The sequence below is a fragment of the Myxocyprinus asiaticus genome, chromosome 14, assembly GCF_019703515.2.
Source record: "Myxocyprinus asiaticus isolate MX2 ecotype Aquarium Trade chromosome 14, UBuf_Myxa_2, whole genome shotgun sequence".
In the NCBI taxonomy this organism is placed as follows: Eukaryota; Metazoa; Chordata; class Actinopteri; order Cypriniformes; family Catostomidae; genus Myxocyprinus; species Myxocyprinus asiaticus.
In genome coordinates, this window is record NC_059357.1 from 37,652,058 (window position 1) to 37,665,067 (window position 13,010).

The 13,010-nt window shown below is 38.4% G+C and overlaps 1 protein-coding gene across 11 annotated transcripts in view; it reads left to right on the forward strand.

The window, feature by feature from the left end:
• LOC127451677 (rho GTPase-activating protein 44-like) overlaps positions 1-13,010 on the forward strand; it is a 99,276-nt gene that overhangs the window by 20,457 nt on the left and 65,809 nt on the right. For all 11 annotated transcript variants that reach the window (XM_051716534.1, XM_051716536.1, XM_051716542.1 and 8 more), the window contains exon 2: positions 12,904-12,943. In XM_051716534.1, the coding sequence (XP_051572494.1) occupies positions 12,904-12,943 (40 nt within the window). The remainder of the gene's footprint in view (positions 1-12,903; positions 12,944-13,010) is intronic.

Below are 13,010 nucleotides of genomic sequence, written 5' to 3' on the forward strand. Positions count from 1 at the left end.
AGTGGATACATTTGAAAACACCGTCTTCGCATTGTAGTGTGGACAGGGGAAACGGAGATATCTGAAAAAAGATGGCATATTTGTTGTCATGTGACACAGTCATGTGATCCATTCAACCCAAAACATTCAAGATGGCAGCCTATGTTGTAGCGCTGTTGTTTTGTGTGCTATTCACTTTGATAGCCATTGTACAGTAGAGTTTGACTGGATGCACAATTAGTTGGACACACAATTGATTGGACGTTTTTGATGTCAACAACAAAAGATATCGGAAGCATTTTCTCTTTCATTTTTAAAGTTGATAAGTCTATTTATTTTGATATTCTTACTATGCACAATTATATGGTTTGCTGCATTTTATTTTTAGCATTTAACTTTTTTTGGGTTAGGCTATTTGGTTAGGCGCAATTTGATTGCATCTGAGCAAGCTTGTAAATGTATTTGATTATGTAAAGCCCATGTTTAAATGTATCGCCTTACTAGTCATGTGTTATAAGAGTATTTTGATGTCATAAGATAGCACTGTGTGGAAAGGGTGAAAATGGTTTATGATAATCTGCTATTTTACTTGTGATTTGTGTGAAAGGAATAAAAGCCATTGTTGTTGTAACACCTCTTGTGTTAATTTCACCACGAAAGTGCTGCGATATGTACAATTAACCATGTAAATATAATTTTACAAAAATGTAGGTATAGGAATGTGATTGTATGAGATCATGTTGAGAATATTAGTGTATTGCTAAATGGCAGTAGCTTTGGGGCACTTGTTAAAGGGACATATCATGTAAAATAGGATTTTCCTTGCTCCTTTACTTTCACAACACAAACTATCACACCTCCCTAGTTTACCCAGACTATTTATGGAAATTAAGCTGCAAAAATTGTCATGGTATTGACGTGGGCTTCAGTGAGTCTGTTAGTTCTGAAGATTTAAATTTGAAACCACTTTAAATCAGTAAATATTTGACCATGACGCAAATGGAAAGGAAGAGATTCAGAAGCAAATGGAGCTCAACTGATTTGGCAAAGGCTGCTACTACAGTAGTCTCACATAGCCAGACCTTTGATTAAAGCAGCGAAGGTCTGGGATCTATAGCAGCTTCAATGACTTCAAGTTGGACAGGAAAAGCCCTGTAAAAAAAAAAAAAAAAAAAAAAAAACTGTAAAGCAGTCAATCACAGTTAGTTTAGTCATCACATGCCATTTAGGGGTGTGGTTATCAAAGATATACTGTATCATTCCATAATAAAAGACCATCATGGGGAAAGATAAAAATTATATAATGGCGTACGAGTCTCTGCAAACGATTGCACAGAAAACACATAAAAATAGCTAAAAATATGTACATAGTCTAAGTAAAACACAGAAAGCCCAATCACTGAGTATTTCACAGAAATAACTAAGTAAACAAAGCAGAAAATGCAGCTCTGCTCGTGGATATCTGCTTTACTTTCTGCTATGTGCCTCAAACAAAACCCTGAATACCTTTTAAAAGATTTGATGTCACTAACCTGGCAAACTTTTTTATGATTATTTTGTCCTCAAAAGTGCTCATTCTATCAGTGCGGAACCTTGTGAACATAATTCTGTTTACAGGCGGACTGATAAAACGTCCTGTGTGCGTCTACTCGCGGAAGTTTCATCGAACCAGCCTATCAGATATGTGCTCAGTTGTTCGAGAAAGCGTTTTCCAATTTTGTGTGCTAAAAGCATCAGACGGTTTGTGCATGGACTTTGGGCAGTCCTTGGGCATGCTGTCTTAGGCTAAGACTACTCCTACAGTGTCTTTACACCGCAAAACTACGACAGTCAAGCACATGTCTTGTTTTCTTTCAACATTTGAACATTGTTTTCCGTGATTGTGATTCCATGTAATTACATTTATGCCACCTCTGTGTGGCATTAAAAAGTCTGTATAAACCATAGAAATAGGAAATAGTGGTTGAGTCAGGGACGGGGTTACAATTTCCAAAGTCTCAAACAACTGTCCAACCGGGGCCCACAGGGCAGGGCGCAATGGCTCAAAAAATTCTGAAAATTTTGATATTTTCCAGGCTGTTGACGATATTCGAAACGTGTTTACAATTGTTTATTTGCTCAGAAATTACATAAAAGTGATTTTAAATCAGATTATTTTTATTCATCCTAACTTTTACAACTTTTTTTTACTCAGCCATTGTAACCAAGTTGATTCAAAATGTTTAATGAAATAAAAATGTAGTTTTTCGCTAAATGAACACAATGAAGAATGGCATTTAGAGTAACTTATAATACACCTGTTATAAATATAATTTGTATGCACCAATACAACAATACAGTAATAAAAAGGCAACGTATACCTACATATATTTTTTCAAAACATTTTTGTGAATGAACAGGGTGGGCAAAAACTACAACTTCATTCACTTATATTTTGGAGCCTAGCTGAATATTATGTATTAATGTCCAGTCAAGTTTATTATTTTTATAATGTGATGCTGAATTAGTATTATTATTTTGAGGGCATGTTTTATACAATAGTAATATATTTCTGTCGTACTGACTTCACCTTTACCTGAGGCTTTTATTTTGATGCAGTGTCAGTATGTCACAGTTTACAATGTTACTTATTACAAATCTGGTGAAATGCTGTCACTTTCTCCATTTCAGTGATACTGCATCACTTTTTTAGATCTGTATAATAAGCTGTAAACTTTAAGCGGCTTAAAATCTTTGGAATTTTGTGAATGGGTGAACCTGCAGTACTTTGCCTTCACAATTTACGTGAACCACTCCACAACCGATGAAAACAATGTATCCGAGCTGAACACAGAACAGCGTATCACCCATTGAGTGTGTTGCCATCCGATCGGGGGACCCCCCGACATCCAGGGCCCCAGAAATTGCATGGTTTGCGTGATGGTTAACACTGCTACTATCCTGGGTTGAGTGGCAGTTAGCATGAAACTTGTTGTCAAGTTTTATTGTATAATTAACTATATGCTATCTGTTGTTATTCATTTAATGCCTAATAAACTTTCTCAGTGCAAGCCGATGTCATCCAGACCACTGTTGAAGCGACCGTTTATAAGTGTGTGATACGTTACTTTTCTCAGCGCTGGCAAAGGACGTTTGAATGTTTTTTTAAGCAAACATATGACATTTAATATGATGTAACTACTGATTCAGTTTAGCTACAGTGTTTTTGTTAAAGCTTCAGTTTCAGGCATCCTTATCAAATAGATTCAGGATGTGCATGTGAGTAAAAAGTACTGAGAGATGGGTGACAGATGGCTCTCTCTGTCTGCCTTTATGTGACTTCTGCATGTGATTCCACCCACACGATTATTAAAACCGTACCCTATATTTATCCACTTCTGATTAAGTTGATATTAAAGCCAAGTCATATGCACAAGTCACAAATACTCACACATACAAATATACATCCTCTGTCTTTACATCCACATCCTGTCTATGTTTGTGGTCAATAAGACCACTGTGTTTGGGGTTATTTCCTGTTTTTCCCACAAAACAAACTGTGCAATTGGCTTTCAGCACTTGACTTGATAGGCAGACCGCGTGCATGTCAGATATCACAGGAGGAAACTCCTCCCCTCTGAAAATAAACAGTCAAGAGGAACATGACCCCAGTCTGACTCTTTAAAGATCCATGCTGATATTTCGCTTTTGATGTTGATTCTGGCAAAAATCCCCTCCTGTCCCATGTGTTACAGTCAAGTGTCCTCTCGCTTGTTTTCTGGGGCTCATCTCCTGTACTGGGGCCTGGCAGCAGAGAATAACTACCTGTCTGTCTCAAATGACATTTTGATGCAGAGTTGGCGAACAAGTGTAGCTGCACTGCAAGTAGGAGGCTTTCAGCTTTGAAGATGTGACTGCCAGATGTCTGATCTCTCTCTTTTTTTTTTTCTTTTTTTTTTTGCCTCGCTGAATGTGTCAACTGGCACGGAAGAAATCAGCTCAATACTGCCCAGAATGCCTAAAGATTGTTGCTTTGGGGATGAACAGCACGTGTGGTTGTCTTTGGTCAGACTGATCGTACTGTGAAGTTGTAAAGTGAGTTTTTTTGTTGTTGTTGTAGATGATGTAAAACAGTCAACAGAAATGCATATTTGATTAACTCTAACCCATAACCCAAACCCCAACCTTAAACCTTATCATCAGAGGAGTAAAATGTAATCTTAGAGAGAAAATGCAACCTCCAAATCACACTCATAATGAATATCATGAGGTGGAATTTGTAACTAATTGTTAAGGGTAAACAAATTTGGCTTGCTGTCCGTGAAGGAGGGGCTCGAGCATGAGGGGTTTGAGCATGCGGCTCAACTCAAGCTCTATGTCCCCCTCCCCCCCTTCAGGAATACTTAACTTAAGTTAGATAAGGTTAATAATCATGGAGGAGTAGGGGTGGTGGAGGGACGCCAGAAGAATCATCACGGGAGTGAGGTAAGTGGCTGCTTATATGTGCTTGCATTATGACTGACAGGACTGGCTTGCCAAGCTCCTCCCTAACCTTTGATTAGAACTCCATTATGTGAAAGCGATTACTTCCTGGTTTCTATGGGACCAGAGCCCATGTCTCATCAGTAGCACAAGTAAAAGATGCAAAAATGTCTGAAGGGAGAAGGCACTTGTCAGTAATTTGCAGAATGTTGATTTCAGGGTACTGGAACATTCGGTAGCAACATGTCGATTTCCTATGTGATCATGTTGCTTCCCTATGGTATATGATTGTTTTGAATACAGTCTAGTGTTGGGGTACTCAAGTTTGGTCTCTGACTTTGGTCTCAAGAAAAACTATATTATAATTGGATACCCTGATATTGACACGTTGTTTTCCGTTTTGATGTTAAAACAAGCTTAAAATATTGATGTAATGGCTTAGTGTTGAGCAGAGGCAATTCAAGGAACTCTGGGGGCCCTAGACAAAAATAAAAAAATGTATTAGTCTTATTGTAGATTGCACTTACTTCACAAAAATTGCCTGCCGCAGTTTAGATTGCGCTATTACCGTGAGTGAAAGTAGGCAGTAAAATGAATTTATTTAAAAGAGACATTTTCAACTGATCATTTCAGCTGTAGCCTAATCTAGTCTAATCTAATAATCATCAAATGATTGAGAAGAGCGTTATAACCTGGCATATATCCAGATGCGCGGTGTAGTCAAGTGCACGTTCTGCATGTTTAAGAGATGATTCAGGTGTTGGATCACAGTGATGCTGTACAGTCCTGGCAGGGTGTGTCATACGGTGGTCTGCGACATCCTTTTGCTTGTGCAAATTGCGCTCAGCAGCGATTTTGTGGGCGTGTTTGCGCCGTTGCCTGATCTGCTTAATTTATTTAGTAAATCGGGCACTAAACCAGCGCAGAGTGCATGCAAAAATGTTTTGCTTTTACTGGACACTATTCATTTTTAGTGAATCTGCCCCTAAATGACAATCAGTAATTTCTAAATAAATTTGAAGTTGGCCTAAACAAGAGAATCCATAAAATTGTCTCTAAATGCACACATATTTGGACTGCAACTTTTAATGGAAGTTGTTTGCTAAAGCCTCACAATGACAAAAAGAGGAGCGCTCACTTTAATGGGCATGTGTCTTTATTACATGTTTATGTCCGTAACTTGCGTTTTGATTTTGCGTGTCAGATGTGTAGGCCCTTCTCCCGATATGAGTTACTCTCACTGAAACATTTCTATCATAAAACAGTGGTGAAATATCAAAGCTGGAGATTACGCCTTTCTAATGATGTAGTTATATATTGTTGTGATAAAATAAGAATTGTATGGACAACAACGTGCTGTGAATGTAAATTGTGCGGCCTTTGGCAATCTTTTCAAGAGAATGGATAATTCAGTTAATATTACAGATTCTGTAACGGTCAGCACAGTCATGCTTTTTCTTCTCCTCTTTCTTTTTTCCTCTTCTGACTCCCAGATTAGTACGTCGGACATCCTCTTCATGATGCCTGCATCCCTCTCCTACTTTAAATTGATTGTAGCTAAAGGGATGGGGGCCCACTAGGGGGATTTTCAAAAATGTCATTCTAGTCTACTAAGCATTGCCAATCATTGGTTTCAAGTGTCATTGCTGTGAACTACTGTAATTGCCGCCCGTGGGGGGCCCCTGCCAGCTTGTGGCCCCAGGCAATTGCTTGCCTTGCCTGTCCCGTAGCTTCGCCTCTGAGTTTACAGTTAAATGTTTTATTCAGATTCATGACCAGACTCACTTAGACTTGATTTGCTCTCGGCTGTTATGGTAAAGTAAAAGTAAAAGACAAGAAAGAAAGCGCTAAAAAACGGTGCACATTTTTTCTTAATTACATGCAAACATGACGAACAGAGTTATTTTATTTCACTCATGATTACAGTTGGAGAAATGCAATTTCTGGGAATGTATTACTTAGCAGAATTAAAGGGGAAAGGGGATTGAGTTTAGAACAAAGGAATTTGAATGTTTGGTCCAGTCTGGCTACAAGGAGAAATAATACAATAATTCAGCTGTGATAATTATCGCTATAATAAAATGTTTTTTCTGATTTCATCACTATGATGAAAGCATGCAAACTGCATTCAAATCTGAATTAAATAGTGATATGTAACTATGTGATTGGCTGTTTGTTGTCAAACAGCCAATAACTCTTCCTCCAATTCGTTGTCAAAGAGAATGAATTGGAAACGCCCGCTCATGCTACGCGCTCTCTTACATGCACCATCAGAGATAACAGTAAATCCATTGATTTGAATGGGGAAGATGTGTCGCCAAGATATCCACAGTTTTTCTGACTAACCACTGGGTGGTGCCATGATGATTCTGATAACCACTGGACGGTTTTCTGGTTCCAGTCTCCATAAGAAGCAATATGAAAACTATCGAAATGAGCGACAACAATTTTATGTGTTTTTTGGAGTAAAAAAAGAGTTCAGGCTCAACTTGTACAGTACAACTCAAAGAAGTTAATGATAACAACATATAATCCCCATATAGGGCCATCGCTTTATGTTATCGACCCACTCGGGTGAGGCACTTTCAAAAGACGGTCATCGCAACATGTTTTTTTATTCGCCAGCTTATTTCGCTAAACATCACATTTTCTGCTAAAAACATACGCAGATGTGAGTGAAAACAACGGAGACTGGCTTCCGTTATGAACCATGGAACATTTCTGCATCAGGTGGATCGAGGGAAACTTAAGAAAATGTATGTTTTTCTGCAATGCATTCTGATGTAACCATCCGTTGACAAATGAGAATTTCAGACAGGTCGGTCCAGTTGTGCCACTTCATTTCAAGCTGACCTTTCTTTTTCCATACCATCAAAATGCATATTACACATTCCCATCCATCCCATCCTGTTCCTTTCTCTAGTGTGTAGGAGCTCTTATTCTGGCTGTCTCTGCCTCTCTGCCTGGGGCTGTTTGCACACATGCAGAATGACAGACCCACAGCTGCTCTGCTTTCTGCATCATGTTGTGTGTAAATCTGCGGAGGATGTATCACGATAACTGAAAAAAAAGTGAGCAGACTGCCAGAAACCATTATTTTTTGTTTGTGTTGGTAGCTTTGTGTGTACACCTGTTATTATCAGTATCCACTATTTTGGTCCTCTGCCATGCAAATAATTGCTCACATTCTGTCCATCTCACTATGGCTGCATGTAGCACATGCTTAAGAAAGAAGCAGTCCATTTCTGTGTGTGATGTCCCAGATAACTTGGGATGTGTCCTCATGTCCCACTAAAAGATACTTTTGGAGATTACTTATATGCAATATTCAGTTAAACACACCAGGGATGTGTAAAACTACATATTTTCAACTTAACTGGACTTAAAGGGACAATTCACCCAAGTTATTCTACTCTTTTCAGCAGAAGTAACCTTTCTGTCTTGCCTAAATGCATTATTAGCATATTTTCTTGTAGCTGCTCTTTAAAAGGGTGCCTAAAGCTTCAGAATAACTGTTTTAGGCCTGCAAAGTGCTTCAAATAAGATGGAGGAATTAGTAGAGCCAAGGAACAGATGGCACAAAAACAATCCTTCCACCACAGGGCTGTTGGCTTTAGATAAGAGTCCTGATAGCAGCTCTATTCTTCACTGCAGTGGTACAGTCTGATGCTGTCTTTAAATAAAAGCAGCAGAATGGCTATTATGCAGATTGTCACGGCAGCGGCGTGGCTCCACTCAAGTCACAATAGCAGGAAGTGCTTTTGCAGACAGGACAGGAAGTGGGAAGGAGAAAGTGAGTCTGTGTGGCTGCTGTCTTGACTGTTCTGAGGTCCGTGATTTGGGTTGTCCATACCCAATCATTGTTTCTGTGGTCTGCTCAGTGTCAGACAAAGGCCTCGCTCACACAGGAAGTGCCACGACTGTTTGGAATTCTGGAAGTGGAGAGTGCCTGTAATAATTAGTGATTGATATATGATATCTGCTGTTATTTGGCCATTTTGAGATTATGGGCTTAGGGTGGTACTGTAACTATATCGATTAACAGTGGTGGTCATTCCGCCTAGTGTCAGTTCCACAACCTACCGACTTGTCTTTGGATTTTGCAGAATTTCTATTTTGAATATTGTAAGTGAAGTTTGAGTAAATATTGTGTAAAATAAGTATGACATTTATTTCAAGCTATTGTGTGTAAAATATTATAACATTATAACATATTATAAATTTTAACCCATTTGCACAATAAGTGCCATTTCCACCTACGACAAAGAAAATGTACAATGAGTTTGATGTCTGCTTTGCTACTGGCATATCTCGGGCGCTCGAACTTTAGCAGGTTGCTGTGGACAGGATCAAGGTAATGTTCCTTCTATCCTGGTTGAGCGGCCGCACTCAAGAGTCGCACACAACCATTAAAATGAATATGTTAATAAAAATCTGTTTATTGTATTCACTGCAGTTGTCATCACTGCCGGATCCTAATATAGAGTGGCAATGTTCTCTCTTGCATAAGGATTTAGAAAACCCCCTGAGCAGAATGTTTCTGGAATATCAATACAATGTTTTAATAAAAACTAAATTTCTACAAGATGTTTGCAAACTAAATGCTACCTGTGAGAGTGTTCCTGCTGTCCATGGGTTGTGAAGAAGAGCTTTTTTGAGCCTCTCGACTGGACGAGTGTATATGTTTGTTTGTGTGTGTGTCTGAGTGAAGTCCCCGGTCAGTGCCTCTCAGCTCTGGCCCGGCCCCAGCAGGCTCTGCTCTCAGCACTAGGTCATTCACATGCATCATCTCTCTGCTGCCAGCCTGCTTGTTTGTTTTCGTATTTGCCTTGGGAAATGTTCAGTGTAGGAGAGCTGTTCAGCTTGAAGCATCTGTTGCAGGCACCTTGTGTGTTGGTTATTTTTTAATCAATTGATATGGAGGAGGAGACAGCAGCTCAAAAGCAGGATGGAGAGTTTGACAACAATTATGCAAACTCTGATTTTATCAGACACATGCTTACATGATGTTTGTCTTATCTTCAGAGTTCTTATAGATTTTGTAAGAGTGATATTCAAGGCCTTTAAAAGTAACTACAGTAAGTTAGGTCCGGCACTACACATACATGTCCCCCAAACTATTTATAAAAAAAAAAAACAGAAAACATGGTGAAATTATAAAATAATACAGAATTTTAATAGATCTTAATGGATGCCTTTCTTGGTTAAATCAGCAGAAAAGACAAAACCAGATTGCCTCAAGCAAAATTCTTGCCTTTAGATATAAAACACCCCTCTATCTACATCAAGACCCTCTCTTACACTCTAACAAGTCACTGTGATCATGGATGGGAAGGAGATGTTATGGTGTCTATTTTCATTCCCCGACATTTGCTGCCATGGCAACCTGCTCTTCTTTATGTATGTGAGCGCCATATGGGTCATGCTGCTTTTCTGAGACTCAGTAGGAAGAGAGAGTGAAAGGGAGAACCTGTATCCTTGCCGTGGTCTCAGATTTGCTGTGATTCATTATAAATTTGTAATAGTCAAATTTCATTCCGCAGCATTCAAAGGGGTTCATGAAGATTTTCATGACTCATGGATGTATCTGACCTAGAGGAAGTTGAGGACTGTGTTGATCCTCCACTCATTTCTAAAAAGTTTGTTGCCTTATTAGGTCCAGGCAATATAATATGTACTGTATATATACAGTATATACACTCACCAACCACTTTATTAGGAACACCTGTACACCTACTTATTCATGCAATTATCTAATCAGCCAATCATGTGGCAGCAGTGCAATGCATAAAATCAAGCAGATATGGGTCAGTAGCTTCAGTTAATGTTCACATCAACCATCAGAATGGGGAAGCTTTCTGTTCTTGGCTGACAGAACTGAACCCGAAGTGGTCTTCTACTGTTGTTTCTAGTTTATTTTATTTATAAAGCACATTTAAAACAACAGTCGTTGGCCAAAGTGTTGTAGAGTAAAATATATAGAAACAAAAACACACACAAGGAAATCAACAATTTGAACATAAAAACATAAAACACATAAACAGACGATCTCATGCGGATGGGTTGTATCCCATCTGCCTCAAGGTTCGAAGTGTTGTGCATTCTGAGATGCTATTCTGCTCACTACAATTGTACAGAGTGGTTATCTGAGTTACCGTAGTCTTTGTCAGCTGTATGATGTACAAAACAAGCCCAGATGGGACTTGTAAGGCACATTTTAATAACCACAGAAGCAAGTCAAGTCTTAACTGTTACCAAAACGCAGAATGAGATGTTTTTATCTGGAAGTGCTTTTCATGGGTGATTTCAAAGCTTGACGCTGGCATTGATGCTCTGATGCAAATCATGAACGCAGCTTCACGATTGTTGTAACAAAGTGGATAGCCACAGTCTACCGGCAGATTAATATGAAATGGGTGGATGGAAGATGAAAGTTTAAGAGATTTAATGCGCATTGCAATGAATATGCAACCTATGGGGAAACTAGTTCTTTCAATTAGTCAAACTCCCACTTAGACTTTGGGAAACATTTAATGTTACTCGAATTGGTGCTATTTTAGTGCATTTCTTGTGGAAGGCTTTATTTGTAAAATGTTAATAAACCATTCTATCTTTTGTTTTCTTTCCTAAGATGGAAATAAATGCATTTGGACAAGAAAATAAGTATATATAGTGTCAAATTTCAGCACTTTGAAAATCTGTGATTAATCGTGATTAATCGACTGACAGCAGTAATATACATGCAATATCACACGAGCAAGAGTACTGTATATCCAGCTATCAGCATGGCTGTGATTCTACAGCAGGTAATCACAGCCGTGCTGATAGATAAACAATACAGCATGATTGCTAGTGTGATATTGCTTTTATACAACAGTTCAATAAACAAGTAAATAAATAAGTAGGGGAAAACTAAGGACTCCCCCCATGGAACTATTTGAAAACCCATGTGCATGGAACTACACAGGAACTGAGGCTGCTAGTTTGAAATAAATGTCCAAGCCTCCATTACTTAATCGAGTATGATTATCTAGTAGTGATGAACAGTAATGCAGCTGTTAGTTTAACTCTATTCCTCAGCTGTAGTGTGATAGTAATCTGCTCTGATTGTGGAGTGATGCTGCCATACATGCTATCTAAGTCTTTAATTCATGCTCAAGTGTTTTGTTGTCAGAGAGAAATAATGGAGGATGCCAGTTTCATTCTTGTGTATTTCTAGGGGAACTCATATTTTGACACTGACACAGAAAGCATTCTCTTTTCCGACATGTTTAAAGTTTACGTCTTCTCCCAACTCGGAAACTTGTATCAGGTAGGCGCTCTGAGCGTGTTTGATTACTCCATGTGTAGTGACTCTCAGCTGTGATCAGCAGTACTGCTGAAGCTGTTAGTTTAACTGTATTTCTCAGCAATAGTATAGTAATCCGAGCAATCATGGAGTGAGAGGTAATTTCAGATGACTTCAAAGAAACTCGCGCACTAACTAATGCATTTTGTCAACGTCAGCGCATCTCACTCATAACACACAAGATGGTCTTTTGTCGCTGCCTGCTGGCTCAAATCTTTAATGTCACAGGGATAAATGAAAATTCACACATTTAGCTGCTCTTACACATCAGCACTGCTAGTTAGTTTGGAATGCCACGAACACAAGAGGAGTGATACAAACAGTAAAGCGTCCCAGTGGTGATGGTGTGAGCTATCAACCTTCTTGGAACGGCTCTCTTCCAATCTTAATTTTTCAAGACTTTATGCCTTTATCTCAATATGCTCTTAAAAGGTTTATTTTTTATTAGAGGAAGCATCATTTTGACCAAACAGTCATTGTTTCAGTACATACATTAGAATACAATAAATATTTATATAAAATAATCAAGGTATGGTTTTTTCACACTTTTTTTCAACTTACAAACACGAACAAAGAAAATTACAACTATAATAATATAGTAGGGTGAAATTATCAAATGTATTCCTTGGTTATATAATTGTTTATTTAAATTATTATTAATAATAAATATAACTATTATGAAATATTGATTTTTTATTATACTGTATAGCTGTTGCCACAAACGGGGTCTGTACTTTGCATCATGCCTACTGTAAGAGCACCCCTCATCACTGTAGCACACAACCTTAAGTGAATTATTGCTTTATTAAACAAATCGTTCAACAAATCACTGAATCAGTGTTTTTAGCTTTGATTCATTGATTGCTTGGTGCTTGTTGATTTGATGTTCGTATGATATCATCAGTTTAAGGCAGAATAAAAATCATGGTATCATATGAAAAAAATACTTATCATGCACACATTTAGATGTTTTAAATAGCTTGTGTTTAATTAATTACAGATGGTATTTAGACTTATTCCCATGATAGAAGAACTCCTGCTGATATGGCTTAAATATAGCTAAGCCTCTTGCTGCTGGTGCACCTCCTTAATTTCTGTTTTCTTCCACATTACAGGGCAGAAAAAACAGAGGTACTCAGTGAAGACCTTCTACAGGTGAGACATCTCTTTCTCTCTCTGTCTGTCTGTCTGTCTGTCTGTCTGTCTGTCTGTCTGTCTGTCT